Below are 20,386 nucleotides of genomic sequence, written 5' to 3'. Positions count from 1 at the left end.
AAAAAAAAAAAAAGAAGAAAAGGTACTTAACATCATTAGTCACAGGAAAATGCAAATTAAGCCACAGTGGGACACTACCTCACCCCCACTAGAATGGTTACAAAAAAGGACTGACAATACTGTTAGTGAATATGTGGGAAAAATGGAATTCTTATCATTGGGAGCAGGAGGGTAAAATGGTACAACCACTTTGGAAAATAGTTTCACAGTGTTTTATAAAATTAAACATATACATATATGTCTCTTCCCTATGACCCAGCAAATCTAATAGATACTTACCAAAGAGATAACATATCCACACAAAGACTTGTACACAAATGTTTGTAGCAACTTTATTAATAATCCCACACCAGAAATAACACAAATATCCATCAGCAAATACATAAACCAATTGTGGTATATTACAATGAAATACCAGCCAGCAATAAAAACAAAAAGCTACAGACATACGCAACAGCATGTATCTCTAAACATGCTAAGCTAAAGAAACTAAACACAAGAGTATATACTATCTGATTTAATTTACATGAAATTCTAAATCAGGGAAGAAAACTAACCTTCCAGTAACAGAAGGTGGATCAGTGGTGACCTAGGGCTGGGGAGAATGACTGCAAAGGGAGAGGAAATTTATTCTGGTAAGAAAATGCTCTTTACTTTGATTGGGGGTGGTGGTTACATGGGTGTACACATTCATCAAAGATCACTGAACTCTACAGTAAAAATGGCTACACTTAATTACAGTAAATTATACCTTCATTAAGTTGATCAGAAAGAAAAAACATCCCAATGAAGGGAGAGACAAAAGTCACCACACCAGTGTCTGTCTTAATATTTGAATATGCACTAAATTTCTAGGTTTCTATTTGTTTCATGGCACATGTCAGGGGGCCAAGTTTCCATCTAAATAAATGGCTTAATCAGTTAAATTATAATAGAGGAAGATACTTATATATATATATACACACACACACACACACACACACATATATTTATTTTTAGAGATAGTGTCTTGCTCTGTCACCCAGCGTGGAGTGCAGTAGTGCAATTATAGCTCATTGCAGCCTAAAAGAGGAAGATATAACAAAATTATTCAAGAAATGAACAAAAGCCTATGGTATGAATGCTTTCCAACTGAGTGATTAACTTTTGATATGCTATTTTGTGTTTACGTTTGAATCGTGAGTTGTCAAGTGTTTAGAAAAACCTGTCAAGTACACAAGTCTGCCTTTTTGGTAGTTGGATCAAAATATTAAATCTCTTATCAAATGTTTAAGAAAATGTGATTAATAAAATATGTAAGTGGTATTAAATGTTCAGGATAATTGGAATTTGCAAATTGTTAAATGGGAATGTAATTTCTCATTTTTATCAAATTTACTGTTCTTATGATGTCTTCAAGTTGAGCTTAGATTTTAAAATGCTATATTTTAAATGTATTTTAATAAAGCAAATATTAAAACAAGTATTTATAAGTATTTTTCTTTCCATACCAAAAGCCTGCCTTGACAGTAAAGCTTGTTGACACATGGTTCAAACACTTCCTTCCTGCCTTTCTTGAGAAATTCATTCTGCTTTTCAAGGAAGGTATGTTTCTATTTTATCTGCAAACCTTGTAGACTGGCCTTATGGTTTATAGCAATATAAAAACACACAAAGTGATGCATTTTTTTAAATGAAATCCTGTAACACACCACCAAATGTATGTATTTTACCTCTCTTACAAAGATAACTTATAGTAAATAATGTTAACAATGTTAGTTTTACTTATACGATTTTTCTCTGTACCCTCTATCTCTACTTCACCTCAATGTCTTTCACCCTCCAGTTTTAAGGTGAAAATATCTAGGCTTCTGCCCTCTGCAACTGATTTCTATTGAGGGCCTATCGAGGTATAATGACAATAAGCATTGAATCTAGAAAAAAAAGCATCAAGCACAATTTACATGAACAGCAGCTTCAGTTGACATTTACCTGAATGCTTCTAACTTATTTAATCTTATTAGATAGGCAGTGTTTTACTCAATTTACAGATGGAGAAACCAGGATTGTGCAACTTGCAAGTGGCAGAGCCCTGTTTATCTCCAAAGTTCCTGTTCCTCTGAGGTGAGTTCTAGATTAACCTCCCAGGTTTGCCCTTTCTTGATGTAACCAACTAATATCTTTGAGGATCTTTTTTCTTTTACCCACAGTGCTAAGTGCTGAGTATACAGATTCATTCAACTCTCTAACCAGTTCTTGTATTACTGATTCATCTGTGGTCAAAATCTGGGGTACTAGTGGGTTTTGTTTCCAAACAGTTATGACTTTGAGTGACCAAAAAAAAAAAAAGTTTATCCTTGATGTAGGGACCATGTTTGATTTCTCATTACTTCCCCTTTTGACCCCTCCAAGGCACTCAGCAAATGTCAGCTAATGAATAAATGAGGAAAAAAAACTGTTGGCTAAAAAGACAGCATCAGAAGAGAATTTGTACCTAGTGCAGTGCTTGGCGCCTATCAGGGATTTATTAAACATATACTGAAGAGAATGACATTTCTGCCATTTTATTAATAAATTCAACAAAGTATTTATTGAACTTTAACCACGTCTTGGGCGTTTTTTAAGGATGAGTAGTTTAATACAATGATGATTCAGACACGGTCTCTACTTCCAAGGAATCTGGCATCTAAAATAGATAAGACGCACATAAAATAGGTGATAGCAGTTAAGTGCTGAAATAAGACTGTCATTCAAGTGTCATGAATTTGAAGAAGTTGGGAAGATCAGGAATGGAAGTTTCCTCCCCCTTTTCTTAGTCCATTCGTACTGCTTTAACAAAGTATCTTCAACTGGGTAATCTATAAATAACAAATTTATTTTCTTACAGCTCTGGAGGCTGGGAAGTCATGCTTAAGCACCAGTGGGTTTGGTATTGGCTGAGTTCCCGGTTTCTGCTTTCAAGATGGTACCTTGTTGCTGGGTCCTCACGTCAGAAGGGACAGAAGAGCTCACCAGTTGCCTCACACCTCTTTTCAAGTCATTAATCTCAGAGCCCTCACGACTTAATCACTTCCTCAAGGCCCCACCTCTACATCCTATCTCACTGGCAAACATATTTCCACATATGAATTTTGGAGGACACATTCAGACCACTGCACCCCTCGAGTTCGTTAGTGTCTTTCAATATCTTTCTTCATGCTCTCTGTGGCAATCTCATGGTTTCAAACTTTTCTTCTATCTGGGTTAATCCCAAATATATTCGTTCTCAGTCATCTCCCTATAGTTTCCATCTTTCTCCCAGACCTCCTCTCTACATAAATAACCTGCATACACTGTAAACTCCATGTATCAAAAAACTGAACTTGTATAATTCTCTTCCAAATCTGTCCCCAGCTTCTAGAAGCTGGGAGGAAAACATGATCCAGGGGAATGAGGAAATTCACTCGGTATTGCAGAGACAGGAAGACAAAGACTCAGTCTCTGGGTTTCTGAAAGGTCTTCTCGAACCATATCCACCCACTTCTCAACTTCTACCACGAAAGTAGAAAACGTAACCTTGATTTTCACTTTCTGTCTTGTAACTATAAAAGGTTTCAAAGTCACCTGTAGAAGGTAATTTGGGTCCTCACTTCCATGAATATTCTCCGACTTCCTCTAATAGAAAATAGGAGAATGTGGCAGTAGTGTATATTAAAATGTTAGGACTACTTAACATAAACACTGCTTTAAGAGACCAGAATTTGAGATGGGTGAAAGGGCGGAGGCAAGTTTGATTATTCCTAACACCTACGAGGAAGCCTCTGTCCTCCCCATAGGAAGCTGTCCTTTCTTCTCTATTAGCTATACAGGAATAAGAATCTAGAGGAAGCTTTAACATTCATAATTGGAGTTACAGAATTAAAGACACTGAGACGATTAGCATGTGGATAACCTGAAATACTTCATGGCTCATTCACCATTTCAACATCAAGAAGAGGGGAATAAACACCACAAACACGGCAACAGGCCAGCTGCTCAAGAAAATGGTGCCCCCTTCCTCCCAGGCACACAGCTGGACACACTTTCCACAATCTCTCTGGTGGGCCATGTGACTGAGTTCTGTCCAAAGGAACACGGGCAGAAGAGATCTGCACCACTTCCAGGCCTCACCTGTGAACATTTCCCACGCAGACTTTTCCTTCTTTCCCTATGTGCTCCTTCAACAAAGAGGGCTCTATGGACTGAGAGAAAGGCAGAGCCCCAAGAGGAAGGAGCCTGGGTCGCAGAATGACTAGGTGGAAAGCTGTCCACTGACCACAAACATCCGCATGGGACATTATAGGAGAGAGAAATAAACCTTGGAATACTGACTTAACTTCTTTGGGTCCTAGTCTCCGGGCAAAGAGGAAAAGCTCAATAAATATCAGCTGTCATTATATGAGGAAATAAAGTTTACTTCTCCTTAATTTCCTTTTCTTAGGCAAGGTGGAGCACCGGAGGCGAGTGGGATTAGTGAAACGTATTAAATGACGTTTGCCCATTACAAAATACTAATTGGTACATTTAAATAAGATGACGTTGTGACAATAACACACAGATTAAAGACATATTCTTCTGGATCCCAGACATTAGATTTTATGACCGATTTCTTGCTAAAACACTCAAATCTAGTTAAAATGTGAAATATAAACAGAATGTGGTACCCACTTCTTTCTCCCCATGACACTGAGTATCTGGGGATGTTCTGAAACACATTTAACAATCCATATCATTTGTGGCTTCCAATTGACAAAATCTGTACAAAGAATACTCTGTGCTGCTCTAATATTTAACTGATACAGTTTAATTATAATGATCAACTTTTATTGATTTTACATAAATAGCTTATAGAATGCCTTTACAAACTATGTTTGTGCAATATATTTATGTTACAACACACATTTCCTTATGAAAGTATTTGTCGAATCTTTTTGCAGAGGAAGTAGGTAAAAGTGAGGGGAGAAGAAGAGGAATAAGATTTTAAAACTAATCGTCAGCAATGGGTATTTGGCAATTATTTCCTTTACAAAAAAATCACAGGTTTGTAACTTTGAAACATCGAAAGTGTAGCCCATCAATTTAATTAAAAAATCAGTAGTGCCTAATATATCATTGGGCATCAATTTTTTAAAAAATATATCCAGATTCACATATTTTTACTCTTATTAAATAATGGTTTTAAATAATAATCATCACCATGTTTAGTTACATAATACCAGATCTGGATTAAATCCATGGTGATATCGATATTTTAAAATTCCAATTTATTTATTAATCAGTAAAATGTAACAGTTGACAGTGTGCCCAGAGAATGAGCCTCCTATGTGTAGGAAGACGATAGTCTTATTACACCTGCCATCAATTAGGTCAGTTACATAGCTGCTAATGTATCCGAATTTTTTTCCACACTGATGTTTTGACTTGAATAAAGTACTACAAGTTATCATTATCAAACCAACATTGAAGAATTAACCATTCCTGAAACAAGAAACAATCTTTATATTAGTATTTCTTGGTTATGGTGCTTAGTCTTGGTATTATTAAGCACAATGATTCTTAATAAAAATGAGTGGATTAAGGCAAATGAATATAGCCTAGTCCCCTCAATAATTTATTCTCTATCTTATTTCTAATTGTTGTTGAGGCTACACAAACTACAGATCTGCTGCTAGAAAGATACAAGTTGTCCCCTGAACAACATCTGGCATTTTAAGCGTAAGATTAAAATCCTGATGTTCACAGCATCTTCTCCTGGACTGCCCCTATGATCATTCCTCAGCAGTGCCCACAATGCTGATTTCCAAATGATACCATTTGCTTACTATGTATCTTGGCTGTATGGAGATTATTTTTTCCTTATTAAAAAAAAGAAATATGGTATTTCCTTCTTTGTCCTTACTTAGGAATAACTGGGCAATAATCTATTCAGTCTTTGTAAACTCTCCATTGAATAATTTTTCATTCTTACAACCATTCCCTGCATGGCTGCTGTACTTTCCCTCTGTCATCTCCTTCACATAACTGAGCGGTCCCTTTCCCTCAAAGGAGGAAGGATTTTTGAATGAGCCTCCAATTCTATCCCACAGAGTGAAATATTGTCCATAATTATAGTCAAAGAACATATGATGGTCTGTATGATGAGCTGAGCCATTAATAAATGGCTGTAAGATTTGGGGGACACGAAAATCACCATCATGAATGGAAATTGTCCAGATATTAACCAAGATGTACAGACTTAAATAAACCACCTTGTGTAATGGAAAGATAAAAGGGTATATATGGTAAGGTAGACTCTGAAGAAAGCCATCAAGAGGGTGAAAAGCATGACTTGCAAATGGAGTAGGAATCTTCCAAGTATGGTGAGGTTTATGTAGGCGCTACAGAAGAAAAGGACACAATTAGCACTGCAAACTTTACCCCACGCAACATTCAACTTAGCTTCTCATACTCATGTTGGAAACAACCTAACTAACATCCTGTAGAAATCAGCAAATTTATTTAATCTATAACATGTCCTTCTTTGCCCTAAAACAGTATAATTTTATATGGATTTATGGGTACAAATGCAGTGGTGTTCCATGGATATACTGCATAGTGGTGAAGTCTGGCTTTTAGTGTACCCAGCACCTGAATAATGCACATTGTACCCATCAGGGAGGGTCTCATCCCTCACTCCTCTCCCATCCTCCCACCTTCCGGAGTCCCTAATGTCTACTGTTCTCTCTAAGTCCATGTGTACCTGTTGCCAGAACAGAATAACTTTAAGACAGCCCCTTAGACCCATAAAGAATATGAACAAAATGCACCCTGTACCTGTTATGATTATGGCTAGACATTTAATATGGTTAGAGGAAATTCTTGGAAATAGAGAATGGAATTTATAACCATACATTGCTGAAATGTGTAACCTTTTTTTCTCTTTTCCCCACAAATGACTTTACCTTATATACCAGTCTATGATGAAGGCCTCTGTGAATCCAGTAGATGAACATGTCAGTGAAAAAGAGGAAAGATATGATACTAATGATGAGTTCAAACAATCCTAGAAAAGAAAACGGGAAACAGAAGAATCAAAACTCAGCTTCTAGGATTAGAGTTCACTTTTCACATGTCCATCTAAGTGTAAAATGGGATCCTAGACTCAAACACTATAAACGATCTGTTTTGGCTAATTCAATATATTATAAAAACTAATCTCTCCGGGCTTCCTGGAATCTGGTCATTTCCTCATTTCTCTCTCATAAGTACTTGAAACATTCTACCTAAAGTACTTCTTAATTAAACTATGAAGATATTTATGAGACAGGATACTCCTAAGACATCTTTATCATTTAAATCTCTGGGAATCATCACTTCCTTCATATTAATCTTCCTAAAACCCATCTTTACACATTATCTCCCTGCTTAAAATTTACTTCCCACTAAATACTTTAAATTTAGCATTTACTCCGCACTCCAGCCCTTTCGGATCTTTCCAACCTCATCACTCCTGTATTCCCGCTCTAACCAGGCAGGTTTACTCAATATCTTCCCACACTCTTGGAATTCTTACCTCTGTACCTTTCCTCACAGGGGTTCAAGAACCTAAAATGCCTTCTCTTCCTTTATTTTTACTCATAATCATATCCATTTTTCAAAGCCCAGCCAATACAGTATCCCAGTATATAATTTTTTGTCCCATCTTCTAAATAACTTTTTTTTTTTGAGACAGAGTCTTGCTTTGTCGCCCAGGCTGGAGTGCAGTGGCACAATCTCTGCCTCCTGGGTTCAAGAGATTCCCCTGCCTCGCCCTCCGAGTAGCTGGGACTACAGGTGTGCACCACCACACCCTGCTAATTTTTTGTGTTTTAGTAGAGATGGGGTTTCACCATGTTGGCCAGGATGGTCTCAAGCTCCTGACCTCATGATCCGCCTGCCTCGGCCTCCCAAAGTGCTAGGATTACAGGCTTGAGCCACTGCGCCCAGCAATAACTGACTTCTTACTTAAAGAGCAGGGTGCTGGTGCCAGCAAGTATGAGTCCCAAGTCTCAGAGATCTACCACCTACTCGTTACTGAAACTCTCTGTACACCTCATTGACTCACCTATAAAAGGAGCATAGTGATAGTATCTATCTCGTAAAATTGTAGGAAAACAATGCATTGATTCTCGTGAAGAGCTGAGAACTGTCACTGACACATTATCAGCCTTCAAAAAATACTATGATTGTTTTTCACATACTAGATCCTAGAAATGTGTCTTGAAAAAAGTTTCAAAATTTCACAAAAGTTTAGTCACTACAGGACTGTTTATACTATAAAAAAGGGTAACAATCTGAAGGTCTAACAATTAGGTATCATTTACATAACTTATGAATATCCACACAGTACTATGACCAATATATTACATAATCTCAAGATTTTTTGACATGAAAATACAGCCATGTAAGTTGCTAAGAGAAACAAAATGCAGAGCCCAAACCACTATGCACCTCAGGACTTCATTTGTGTAATGTGAACAATGAAGTATACAGGCGCAGAAAAGCGGGTGGTCGTGTGCCAGAAGAGTTACAGTTTCTAAGAAGCAGGATAATGGATTTAAAACCTCTGTAGTTTTTAACTTTCAGCAATTATCATAAGCTACTCAAGTGTTTTTTAGAAGGTTGAATTCAATAATTAATAGAAAACACATGCAAGGACCCATCTCTGATCACTCCAATCTTCCGCCAGACACAATCTCATCTACAAGACTTTCAGATTGATGGAAAAACTAAAGAAATGCACATGTGGCAAGACATGAACACATGAAAATAGAACATTAAAAACAATCGGATAATTTGTAATTATTTTAAAAGATAAAATAAAAAAAGAGGCAGTTTTTTTTTTTTTTTTTTTTTTAAGGAAACTAACCTGTGCTTAGACTATTATCTTCCTGACACTCGTGTGATTTACTTACCATATGGAAACTCTCCTAGGTCATCATGTAATTTGCTGTAACCTCTTAACTCCAACAGGAACAGTGGAACAGTAAAAATACTTATCAATGGCAATGCCTGGACAGTAAACTTAATCTCTCGACGGACTTGATTCTGAAAGTGAAATTTCCAATACTTAAAATCACAAAATCCATGTTAAACAAAACAAGCGTAAAACTGTTCTGGACTGGATTTTTAAAATCTCTTTTACATGAAGGGGCTTACCTCCAAACTGTTTCTATTAAAATTTTACATACTTGAAAATAGGTATGTAAGAAAATCATTCCTTTTGTACTAAGAAAATGCAATAAGTATTTTAAATTCTGAAACCTTTTTTCCTTCCTCCAAAATCTGCATTCTAAATTTCTATTTATGGAATAATCGTTTCTTTCCTAATTAATTTCCATCCCCAATCCTATTTTTTCTTTTTGCTGTTCAGTCCTTGGAGTCACCGACAAGTACAAACAACTGAAATTTAAAAAAGATTGTAAACTTCAAAACTACTGAGTTTGAATCCCCTATCCAGCCAAAAAAACAAAATATGGTAAAAAAAAAAAAAAAAAATTTCAGTTTGTGGAAATCATATTAAAATAATGACATAAATGTATGCATTTATTTACTCATCAATATCAGCATAAAAATGTTCCAATATGCATCTAACAATATAAGATACTAGACTTACAGTTTTGTTAAAAATGAAAATATCTAACCCATTTGTGGTTGGTCTCCAAAATTTTATTTAATGGTTACATATAATCAGCTTAATCTAAAAATCTCAGAAACATATTGTTATTTTTACTTTAATAGTTAGAAAATAGGTTAAAAAAATTTCTTACCTTTAAAAATTGTGGATGTTTCATTAATGCATGATCAAAGACAAAATAATAGCTCAGTGTTGCGCAGAAGAAATAAAGGATGTAAGCACCAACATTTGTTACAATCAGAAGACTAATAGTTTGTCGGAAGATGTCATCTTCTGGCCATGTGGCTGGATATACGTATGGCGTAAAAAAATAGTAATCTGCAACACCGAGTACAAGATCCATCACTGAGCCCCTAAAAGATAAGCATGTGCAACAATTAGTTACCATGTCTATATTTTTCCAGGCAAAAATTTTTCAGAAACACTATATCTCAAGTTCCTGATTTAAGAACAATCATATGTAGTACATCTGCTGCTATCAGAATCCCCTACATGCCATCTTTAGAGCCAGAAGGGACCTTAGATATCATCTCTAGTCCAATTTCTTCATATTATGTATGGGGATACTAAAGTTCAGTTAGAGAAACTGAGGCCAAGGAAAGGTCATGAAGCTGCTAAGTGGCACAAGCCCAGATCCAATTCCATTTCCATGTCCTTTCCTAGTGCGTCCTATGGCAGCACGGCAAGTAGGAAAGATGGGAATGCAGGGGACTAGGTACTCAGAAAAACAGTTTCCTCTTTACAAGTTTCAGCTGCATCTCTCTCCTTCAAGGACTCATACTTCAGAGATTTTTGCTTCAGCGCTGACACCTAAGATAAATTCCCTAGAAGACATCCATGCTGCCACCACAACCATAGAATTGGGACTATCTATCTGTTCTTCTGACACTCCCATTGACAGAACAAAGGAAGATGTATTCTTGGTGTTAAGAACTAGAATACATTTATTTCTCTACACCTCTAATCAGTATTCCAGATCAGGGAGTTGGTAAATTGTAGCCCATGGGCCAAACTCAGAGCCTGCTTTGTAAAAATCTTTATGGAACACAGCTACACCCAGATGTTTACATACTGTCCGTGGCTGCTTTTCTGCTACAAAGGTGGGCTTGTATCACTGCAACAGAGACAGTATGGCCCGTTGAACCAAAGGCATTTACTACTTGGCCATTTAGATAGTTTGCCAGCTCCTGTTTCAGATGCTTAAACTCTAAAACAACATTAGTCAGTTCAGTACATATTTAAGTCCATTCTATACTCATGGTCCTGTTACAATACAGTTTGGTGATATTATGGTCAGCTTTTGTGATCTGACTATGGAATCTATCATTTACGATCGACTCACTCATTCCTCATTGCATTGTTCCCACAAGAAGATGTGGTCAGCATCTAAAATACCTCTCTCACTTAGAACTGAAATTTTTGAACAAGAAGCCTATCTGCAAATTATTTACCCAAATAGATTTCAGGGGTTCAAATGGCCTTTATCTCCTACATACTGGGCCATGTTACTAACCACCAATTTATGAAATAAAATAGCCCATAGGTAAGGAAAATTCTGAAAATACTGACTTACTTCCTTGTAGCCTATTTCCTTCACTAGATTCCCTATGAGATTTCTCCACTAAATTCCCACAGGGATTTAAGAAAGTTTTTTAAAAAATAATATGCATATAGTTCAAAATGAGAAACTGATAGGAAAAGATATACAATACAAAGCCTTGCTTCCATCCATGTCACTGTAAACCACACCATCATTTCATTTCCACCTCTCTGAGTGACCATATCTATTAGTTTCCTGAGAATCCTTACAGTGTTAATGTAAGATGGAACAACAGATTTTTCTCTCCTTCCTTACAAAACGTGGCATACAATATACACTGTGAAGTTTCTTTTTCTTAACTGTATATATATCTTGGAGATCTTTCCATCCCTACATAAAGATCATGCTCCTCCTTTTGTTTTTAATGAAACAGGTTTATTGAGATACGATTCACATACCATAAAATTCACTATTTTAAAGTATATGATTGACTAGTTTTTTTAGCATATTCTCAGAGCTATGCAATCATTACCACTATCGAGTTTCAGAACATTTTCAGCACCCCAAAAAGAAACCCCAACCCTATACTGTTGAGCTTCTTGGATGTGTAAAGTTTTTCGTCAAATTTGGTGAGTCTAGGGCCAGTTTCTTAAACTTTCTATGCCTTTCCTTCTTCTCCTTTTGGGACTCTCATTATGCTTATGTGGAAATGCGTGATGGTGTCCCCAAGTCTGTTCATATTTCTCTTCCCAGCTGTTTAATCTCAATTGACCTAGTCTGCACTGTACATCCAGATGGCCCGAAGCAACTGAAGAATCACAAAAGAAGTGAAAATGGCCAGTTCCTGCCTTAACTGATGACATTACCATGTGACATTCCTTCTCCTGGCTCAGAAGCTCCCCTACTAAGCACCTTGCGACCCACAAGAGAACAACCCCCTTTGACTGTAATTTTCCACTACCTACCGAAATCCTACAAAACTGCCGCAACCCCTAACTCCCTTTGCTGACTCTCTTTGTGGACTCAGCCTGCCTGCAACCCAGGTGATTAAAAAGCTTTATTGCTCAAAGGCTGTCTGGTGGTCTCTTCACATGGACGCGTGACACTTAGGTGCATTCAGAAACCTTTCAGCAATTTCCCCATCACCCAAGAAATGCCTAACAGAAGCATCATGATTAATGTTCAGCATTTCTTCAACATCAGCTTCTCCTGACCTATCTATGGTTTTGGCCATTAAATGTATGGTATAATTAAAGACATTACGTATCATCACTTCATTAGCGATAGAAAATCTTTCAAAATATCTACAAGTTCATTTTCAAACCTCATTGTCAGCTAAAATGTTAAACATTTATTATTGCTGATTTATCAACATCATTTCAAGCATTAAGTAATTTTGAAAACAGGATCTTTACAACTGAACTCTTAAAAGAAGTTTTGATTCCTAGGCCTCCCTTAACTGTGCAAGCAATATACTTGCTTTTTCCCAAAGTGTAACACTCCTTGGAGAAAAAGATTGTATTCTGGCCAGGCATGGTGGCTCATGACTATAATACCAGTGCTTTGGGAGGTAGGCTTATTCCTTGAGCTCAAGAGTTGGAGAACAGCCTGAGCAATATAGTGAAATCCCGTCTCTACAAAATATATAAAAATTAGCCGGGCATGGTAGCACAGCCCTGTGGTCCCAGCTACCCTCAGGAGGCAAAGGTGGGAGGATTGCTTAAGGAGTTCAAGGCTGCAGTGAGCCATGATCGTGCCACTGCACTCCAGCCTGGGCAACAGAGCAAGACCCAAAGGAAAAGGCTGTATTCTGCTCACAGTGAGGTAAAAGTAAATGATTAAAAACTATAATATACAGTTGAGGAGAATGCATAACAGCTGTCTAGAAAGTAAATTTTCTATTGACTCTTGCCTTACTTTTAGATATTTTTCACCACACTGCTTCCTAAATTTCTGAATTCTTCCTTGTTAATACTAACATACATCCTCCAGTAGCAGTTCTTCATATATGACAGCTTTTTTCATGATCAACAAAGCAATGAGTGGCCTGTTTACTTACTGTTGTGAAATCCACTTAACCGAAACACGGTTAGAATCTTCATTTTCGGTCCTGTGCAATGTCTCCCTAGTTTTCATCAATTCTTAGTCCTTACTACCGCTATAAAACATCCGCAATCTGTTTTTCTATTCCTTAAGTCACATGAGGTGGTAGTTCCCACACTGCCACATGAAACTCAAAGTAACAAAACAATAAAAAAACACCAGAAATACCTGGTAGGGGTGCCAAGACACAATGGGCACCTCAGTCAGATGGAGTCAGAATTTGTCATCAAATGAGTTTGGGAGCTGAACTTAAAGCAAAAAAGAAAACAACTTTTTGTTTTTTCAGGGCTTTCTAGACTTCCAAATTGTGACTAGGGACTATGGACCTGTATCCCTTTCTGTGAGTTCAACTGAATTACGTCTAATTCAGTGTTACATAGGTGTTTACTTAACACATATCTAGATATTTGGATAGGTTCCAATTTTTTGCTATTACAAATAATGCTGCAATGACAGGCCCTCACTAGGCAGATTTCCAAAAGCAGAAGAGCTGAGCCAAAGAGTTACACACTCATAACTTTGGTAAATATTGCTAAATCACTCTCCATAAGGGTTACAACTACTTCATAGTCCTCAAACGATGTAGGACAGTACCTTACCTATTTCTCTACAATCTTACTAGCAGAGGATATCAAACTTTCACATATTCATCAGGAAAGAAGGGCTATGTCAGGTATACTTAATTTGCATTTACCTTATTATGAGTAAAGTTGAGCATCATTCAATATATTTAGAACAATTTATACTTTTTTTCTGTGTTTATCTGTTTTTATCCTTTGCCCATTTTCCCACTGGGTTTTTAGTATCTTTATAAAAGTCAAACTCTAGAAGCTCCTTAAATATTAGGGAGTTTGGCCCATTGTTTATGACATGAATTATAAACATTTCCTCACTTAGGGAAGGAAAAATTTAATTAGCACCAAACGCCAGATATTAACATATATTCCTTATCATACACGCCATGTTAATTCATTCAAATAAGAACTTATTAAGTGTTAAGCACTACACTAGGTAATGAGCATATAAACATTAAAAAGACACAGTCTAAATCAGTCTTAAAGGTAAGGCAACTACAAAAACGATTCTATCAATAGGACACGTCCTGCAATACAGATATATATATATGCAAATTCTATGAAATCAGAAAAGACAACACAACTACCTCAGCTTATGGTAAAAGGCTTCCTAGTGACTATATTAGATTTGGACTTTGAAGGACATCACCAGAAAGAAAAGGTTAGGGATAGCCATTCCAAAGAGAAGTCACAACTGCAAAGCAAGGGAAGAACATGATGCATTCATGGCTCACTCCGTGTGGCTGGTGGGTGTCAGACAGGGTGATAGGGGTGGAGCAGAGGGAAAAACATGTTAGGGGATGGACTTGTAAAGGAGATTGGTGTTAGACTACGCATGGAGGGATCTGCTGTCCTGCTGAGGAGTTTGGACTTTCTCTCACACACTATAGGGAAACACTTAAGATTTCTGGGTAGGAAAAATATACAATCAGACCCATTTCATAAAAACCATTCCATGAGAAATCTGGAGTACTGGGCCAGATGAGGTGGCTAACGCTTGTTCCCAGCGCTTTGGGAGGCTGAGGTAGGAGGACCGCTTGAAGCCAGGAGTTCAAGACCAGCCTGGGCAACACAGCGAGACTCCATCACTATAAAAAAGAAAAGAAAAGAAAAGAAAAAGAAAAGAAATATGGGTTATCAGTGAGAAGCAGGGAAACTAGTTTGGTTGTTCTTGCGGCAGACTAACCCAGAGAAAATGATAGCCTGACCTCAGGCAGTGGCTGTTAAGACTAGCCAGCAGAGATTTCTCAAGTCAAAACATCCACAGGGATTTGGATAACCCACAGATGCTGGGAAGTGAGAGAGAAATCTAGGGCAACTGTGAGACTTTAGCTGGTCTAAGTAGATGGTGATGTCATTGTAATTGAAATAGGGAATACTGGCAGAGCTAGCAGATGTGGGTAGGGTAGGAATGGGGGGTGGGTAGGGTAGGAATAGGGGGTGGGTAAGGAATGATGGTATGAACGGAAAATAAATCTTGGGACTCCAAAATCACTAAGCTAAGAGAAAAGTCAAGCTGGAAACTATGTTAGGCAAACCTGCCTCCCACTTTATTCCTAAATAAGATAGCTACAAGAATAAGAAGCTACATCCCTCCCTCACAATTTGCCCTCAGAAAATTCCTTTGTGGATAAAGGACAGACAGAACTCAAAGTCATCCCTCTGAGGCTCACCTGAGACAAATGCATATCTGATTGCTTCCTCTGCCCTATTGTTTATGTAAAAACGAAGATTCACTGAGCCAGACTAAATTGTGTATTCAGTGGAAGGCTAATCAAGGACTCAAAAGAATGCAACCTTTGTCTCTTACCTACTTCTAAACTGGAAGCCCCCCACTATGAGTTGTCCCACCTTACCAGACCCAACCAATGTCGATCTTACACATACTGATTGATGTATCATGTCTCCCTAAAATGTATCAAAGCAAACTGTATCCCCCACCACCTTGGGCACATGTTGTCAGGACTTCCCAGGCTGTGTGAGGCTGTGTCACGGATGCATCCTTAACCTTGGCAAAATAAACTAAATTGACTGAGACCTGTCTCAGATATCTGGGGTTCACAATGGGTTCAATGTAGATTTTAAAATCTAATTATCTGTGGGTCATCTTATATCTTAGATATAGGCAATAGGCCACATGTAAATATAAATGTGAAGTTCAAAAGCTAGCCTAGTTAGAATACAGGTAGCTGAAGTAATAAGGGTGAAGACTATCAAGGGAGGTGGTGCAACAGGGACAGGGTACTAAGTAATATCAGAGAGCATAAACATTTAATAATTGTAAAGGATATTGCTATATCACTAAAGGTTGCTAACAGCTGATGAATCAATCTACATGTTTCCCACAGTGCCATGTAGCCCTAATTCAATACAACACCTAGAATAGTATGGTGCAACCAAAAAGAACACAAACATGTTTGATTGCTGTGAGGTTTAGAGACTAAGTAATCTTTTGACATTTGACCCAAGAAAGGTACTCAATAAAATAACACCTGTATGATTATCACTGTTAAGGCAGTCAAAAATGAGTCAAAATTACTGCAATAGAAGATAAAATAGGTGTCACTTGATTTTTGTTTGAAAAATAACTGACAGTAGTTGATAGTAATATTTACTATATACTAGGTAATCTAAATATTTTACATACATTAACTAATTTAACCCTTTAAGAAGCCTCAAAAGTTAGGTACTAGTATTGTATTATAGATGAAAAAGCTGGGCACAGAAATTTTAAGTAACTTGCATAGGGTCATAAGAGTAAGTAAATGCTGGAGCTAGGATTCAAATACACACAATCTGGTTGCAAAGTATGTGAACTTCTGCCAAGTTCTATTGCCTCTTCACCACTACTTCAAGTCGTCAACTCCTGAATTTTTAAAAATTCTCAGTGCTTCTACAAACTCATATAATTTTAAAGGGTTATAAGCCCTGAAGTAAGGGGTCCCAAGGACCCTAAATTGAGTACCACTGCTTCAAACAGAAACTTAAATACGTTTGTCCTTGCAGAATTAAAGAAACTTCTTCTTAAAACTCAGTTATAACAATATTAGGCTTAGAACAACTCAGTCTACCATTATCTTTTTGCTCTACTTACAAAGTACAGAAAATAATAGCTAATATTTATTGAGAACCAGGTATTCTTTGTATAACATCTAATCCTTATAACTCAATGAGATAGGTACTTCTACGACCCCTCACTTTATAGTTAGGGAAACTGAGGTCAGAGTATTTAAATAACTTGTTCAGTACAAAAAAAACCAGCTGGGATGTACATTCCATAACCTGTTCTCTTTGCTACCGCATTGTGTTATCTCTCAAGATATTTTATATGCAGATGAGGAATTCTGAGAAAATAATAGCTAATATTTATTGGGAACCAGGTATTATCTTTGTATAACCTCATCTAATCCTTATAGCTCTGAGACAGGTACTTCTATCATCCCCACTTTATAGATAGGGAAACTGAGGTCAGAGTACTTAAATAACTTGTTCAGTACAAAAAAAACCAGCTGGGATGTACACTCCACAACCTGTTCTCTTTGCTACCACATTATGTTATCTCTCAAGATGTTTTATATGCAGATGAGGAATTCTGAGTACCACACATGCTAATTAATTACATCACATAATGAATGGAAAAGCACTCTAAATGATCAAGGATCAGTTATTATTTATTAGGTATCAATCATTAGAAACTTTAAAAATGATAGTGATATAAAGACAAATAACTTGCAGAGAGTTTCAGCTAAAAGTACCGAGCCGCCACAAACTTTCCAGTATGGAAACCCTATCTACTGAGGTCTTGTTTTCTTCACTTATACCACCTCGAAATCTACTCTGCTGTAACACGGGGATGGCAGTATACATTATTTTTCCTTCCATGGTGCTAAGGGAATAGATTATTTCCCTTTTCCTTTCAGTCTCCTCAAACCCAGACTGTTGTCCCTTCATCCTAACTACGCCGCAGTAACAGAGGCTTGCACTGCAATGGTCAGGAATTCTGATACCGACCAATTCTTCAGCCTGATTCCTTTGGCCCTTAAAAGAAAAAACCCTCCAAGAACGAAGGGAAAAGTAAAGCATCTCTGTTCAGCAGCCGGACCAGACTTCCCTTGAGTAAGAGATCGGCAACACCCAACATCAAACACTGCATTTTCTTCAAGCCCGTCCACGGTAGGCTCTTTCACGTTCAGGCCTCCCCATCGGCCCTGCGATCCCTCCCCGCGCGAGCGGAAGGCCCCTCCACCCAGACTCCCAGGTGGCGCAGCCCTCCCACGCCCCGAAGTCCCTCGGCACAGCCCTCGCCGCCAGTCCTCGGGATGCCAGGCTACCTGCCAGCCTCCCCTCTCGGCGTAGGACTCGGATCCCTACCACCACCGCGTTCCTAGTACCCGCCCAACGCCTGCCATCCAGAGGGCACTCGCTAACCTCCCGCAGCGTGGAGAAAACCCGAGCTCCGGGCACACCCTCCGCCTCGCCCACCCAAGTCCCAGACGCTGAAGTCTCTCCAGCCTTTTTTATTCCATAGCCCCCTGGCCCGGCCCGGCCCGCTCAAGTGCATTCCGCTTCCTTCCCCGCCCGCCCACACACCCACCGTCCCCACCTGGAAGCGGTACGCCGCCGCTCCGCACGCCACTGCTCTGCAGACTGCCCTGGCCGCTGGGCAGCCAGCAAGCGGGCTGGGCGGGGAGGAGCCGAACCGGCGCCGGGAGGCTGGAGCGGCCAGCCAATCAGCGGCCGGCGCCATAAGCTGATATGACGGCAGATCGCGCGACGTGCCTGCGCGCAGCTCTCCACGGTCACGTGGGTGCCGCGCGCTCGGCCACGCCCCCTCCGGCCTCTGACTAAGGGGAGGGCGGGCGCCCGATACGAGTACCTCTGCGGTGGAGGATGGGGTTTCAGGTTTTGCGTTTCTTTGCTTTCTTTTTAAACTAGCTCTGGTGATCGTCATTCATGGTGGTACCAGGCAGTTTTACGGTGTTTATGTAAACATTCCTAGAACGGGTGCCCTGCGTTGAGGAAAATAGACGACACTTACGTTGACGCGAATGTCTGGGGCGTTTTCTCCCTCAAGGGAGGAGGCGCAGAAGTTCCCAAACAGGTGCTCAAGGTTTTAAGGCGTAGTCCCCTGGATTTTCTAGCGCTGAATGGCTGGAGGCTCCGCGAAGCGGTGTATATAGAGATCTAAATGGTGGCAAGATGAGGATAAACATGGACAGAAACCTTTTCACAGTACAAGTTGTTGAAAACCAAAGTTACCGCAGATCTAATTGGCTTTGATTTGCTACACGTGAATCGAGCAGCTCCGATTTCCCGAAACAGAGCTGAGCAGAGGAGGCGGGCTTCACAGGTAGAAGAGGACGGAGGAAAGCAGAAATAAGGAACCAAAAGATCTGTCGTTTCAGAGTGACTTTCCTTAAACAGAGATTAAAACAGAGGGGACTGACTTGTGATACCAGCTCAGCAACCTCCAAGTGGCAAACTGGGCCACTTTATTACATAAATGAGGAATACATGACAGAAATGAGGGATTTTTAAGGGAAAACAACGTGATTCGATCTGCCTTCAAAAGACTTTTCTGGTAAACTTCAAATGTACATAGGATACTGGACAAAGTTCAAATGAATTTAAAATACTGTAGGTGGTTTTTTTTTTAAAGGACTCAGATTATATAAACAAAAACAATTTTAAATTTTAAAAAGTTGAGTGTCTACTTCGTATAACGCATCATACTAAACGCCGGGAACGGAAAGAGAAGTTAAAATAATGACAAAGACATGGTTCCCAACCTTAAAGAGCTTATGCGCTATGGGAGAAATGGGCATGTATAAATAACTATGTTGCTTATTACAAGGAGAGGAAATAAACAATAACTGGTGGTATGGGCAGAGCAGAGCAGAGACAAAATGGCTATTCTGATGAGGGAAATTAGGGAAGGAACATTGCCTAATGAAATGATTTGAATGGACACAATGTTCTTGAGCATAGAAGATAAAACATTAAATGAATAAAAGCTCAAAAGTAAAATGTTATAAGCAAACATCAAATATCCTGAATCGCTAGAATTTTATCATTGAGTATGCCTTAGCTATTACAAATGGTCTTTATTCTTGGTGACTTGGGGATTCCCAAGAAATTTACAATCACTCCTGGCAACTCAAAGTAGTAATAAGTTAACCTCAAGAGAACAATCTTGTTAAATACGCTTAAAATTTTTAAATTATTTTTTAAGTTCTGGGATACATGTGCAGAATGTGCAGGTTTGTTACATAGGTATACATGTGCCACGGTGGTTTGCTGTACCTACCAACCCGTCATCTTGGTTTTAAGCCCCGCATGTATTAGGTATTTGTCCTAATGCTCTCCCTTCCCTTGCCCTCCACCCGCTGACAGGCCCCAGTGTGTGATGTTTCCCTCCCTGTGGCCATGTGTTCTCATTGTTCAGCTCCCAGTCATGAGAACATGTGGTGTTTGGTTTTCTGTTCTGTGTTAGTTTGCTGAGAATGATGGCTTCCA

General features: G+C 38.7%; 1 protein-coding gene across 2 annotated transcripts; it reads right to left on the bottom strand.

The window, feature by feature from the left end:
• Positions 1-307: 307 nt before the first annotated feature.
• SC5D (sterol-C5-desaturase) lies at positions 308-18,555 on the bottom strand. Of its 2 annotated transcripts, none has more exons than XM_074015476.1 (5): positions 18,474-18,555; positions 9,786-10,005; positions 8,931-9,063; positions 6,939-7,039; positions 308-1,062 (listed from the first exon to the last, which is right to left on the bottom strand). In XM_074015476.1, exons 2-5 carry the CDS (start codon positions 9,993-9,995, stop codon positions 1,018-1,020), a joined length of 489 nt encoding a protein of 162 aa, XP_073871577.1. In that variant the 5' UTR covers positions 9,996-10,005; positions 18,474-18,555; the 3' UTR covers positions 308-1,017. The 2 variants fall into 2 exon arrangements, with proteins under 2 accessions (XP_073871577.1, XP_045226815.1); XM_045370880.3 differs by lacking the exon at positions 308-1,062 and adding an exon at positions 4,786-6,374.
• Positions 18,556-20,386: the final 1,831 nt, after the last annotated feature.

This window comes from Macaca fascicularis, chromosome 14, assembly GCF_037993035.2.
Source record: "Macaca fascicularis isolate 582-1 chromosome 14, T2T-MFA8v1.1".
Taxonomy (NCBI): Eukaryota; Metazoa; Chordata; class Mammalia; order Primates; family Cercopithecidae; genus Macaca; species Macaca fascicularis.
Note: the sequence above shows the minus strand (reverse complement) of the source record. Positions and strands in the feature narration are given on the sequence as shown.

What these genes read in the sequence shown, in the direction of transcription:
- SC5D (XM_045370880.3), bottom strand. Translation starts at nt 9,995, where the DNA reads ATGGATCTTGTACTCGGTGTTGCAGATTACTATTTTTTTACGCCATAC. An exon ending in CCTAGGAGAGTTTCCATATG is followed by an intron (nt 7,040 to 8,930) that starts GTAAGTAAATCA and finishes TTTCTTTTCTAG; the next exon opens with GATTGTTTGAACTCATCATT. An exon ending in ATCATAGACTGGTATATAAG is followed by an intron (nt 6,375 to 6,938) that starts GTAAAGTCATTT and finishes TTTCTTCTGTAG; the next exon opens with CGCCTACATAAACCTCACCA.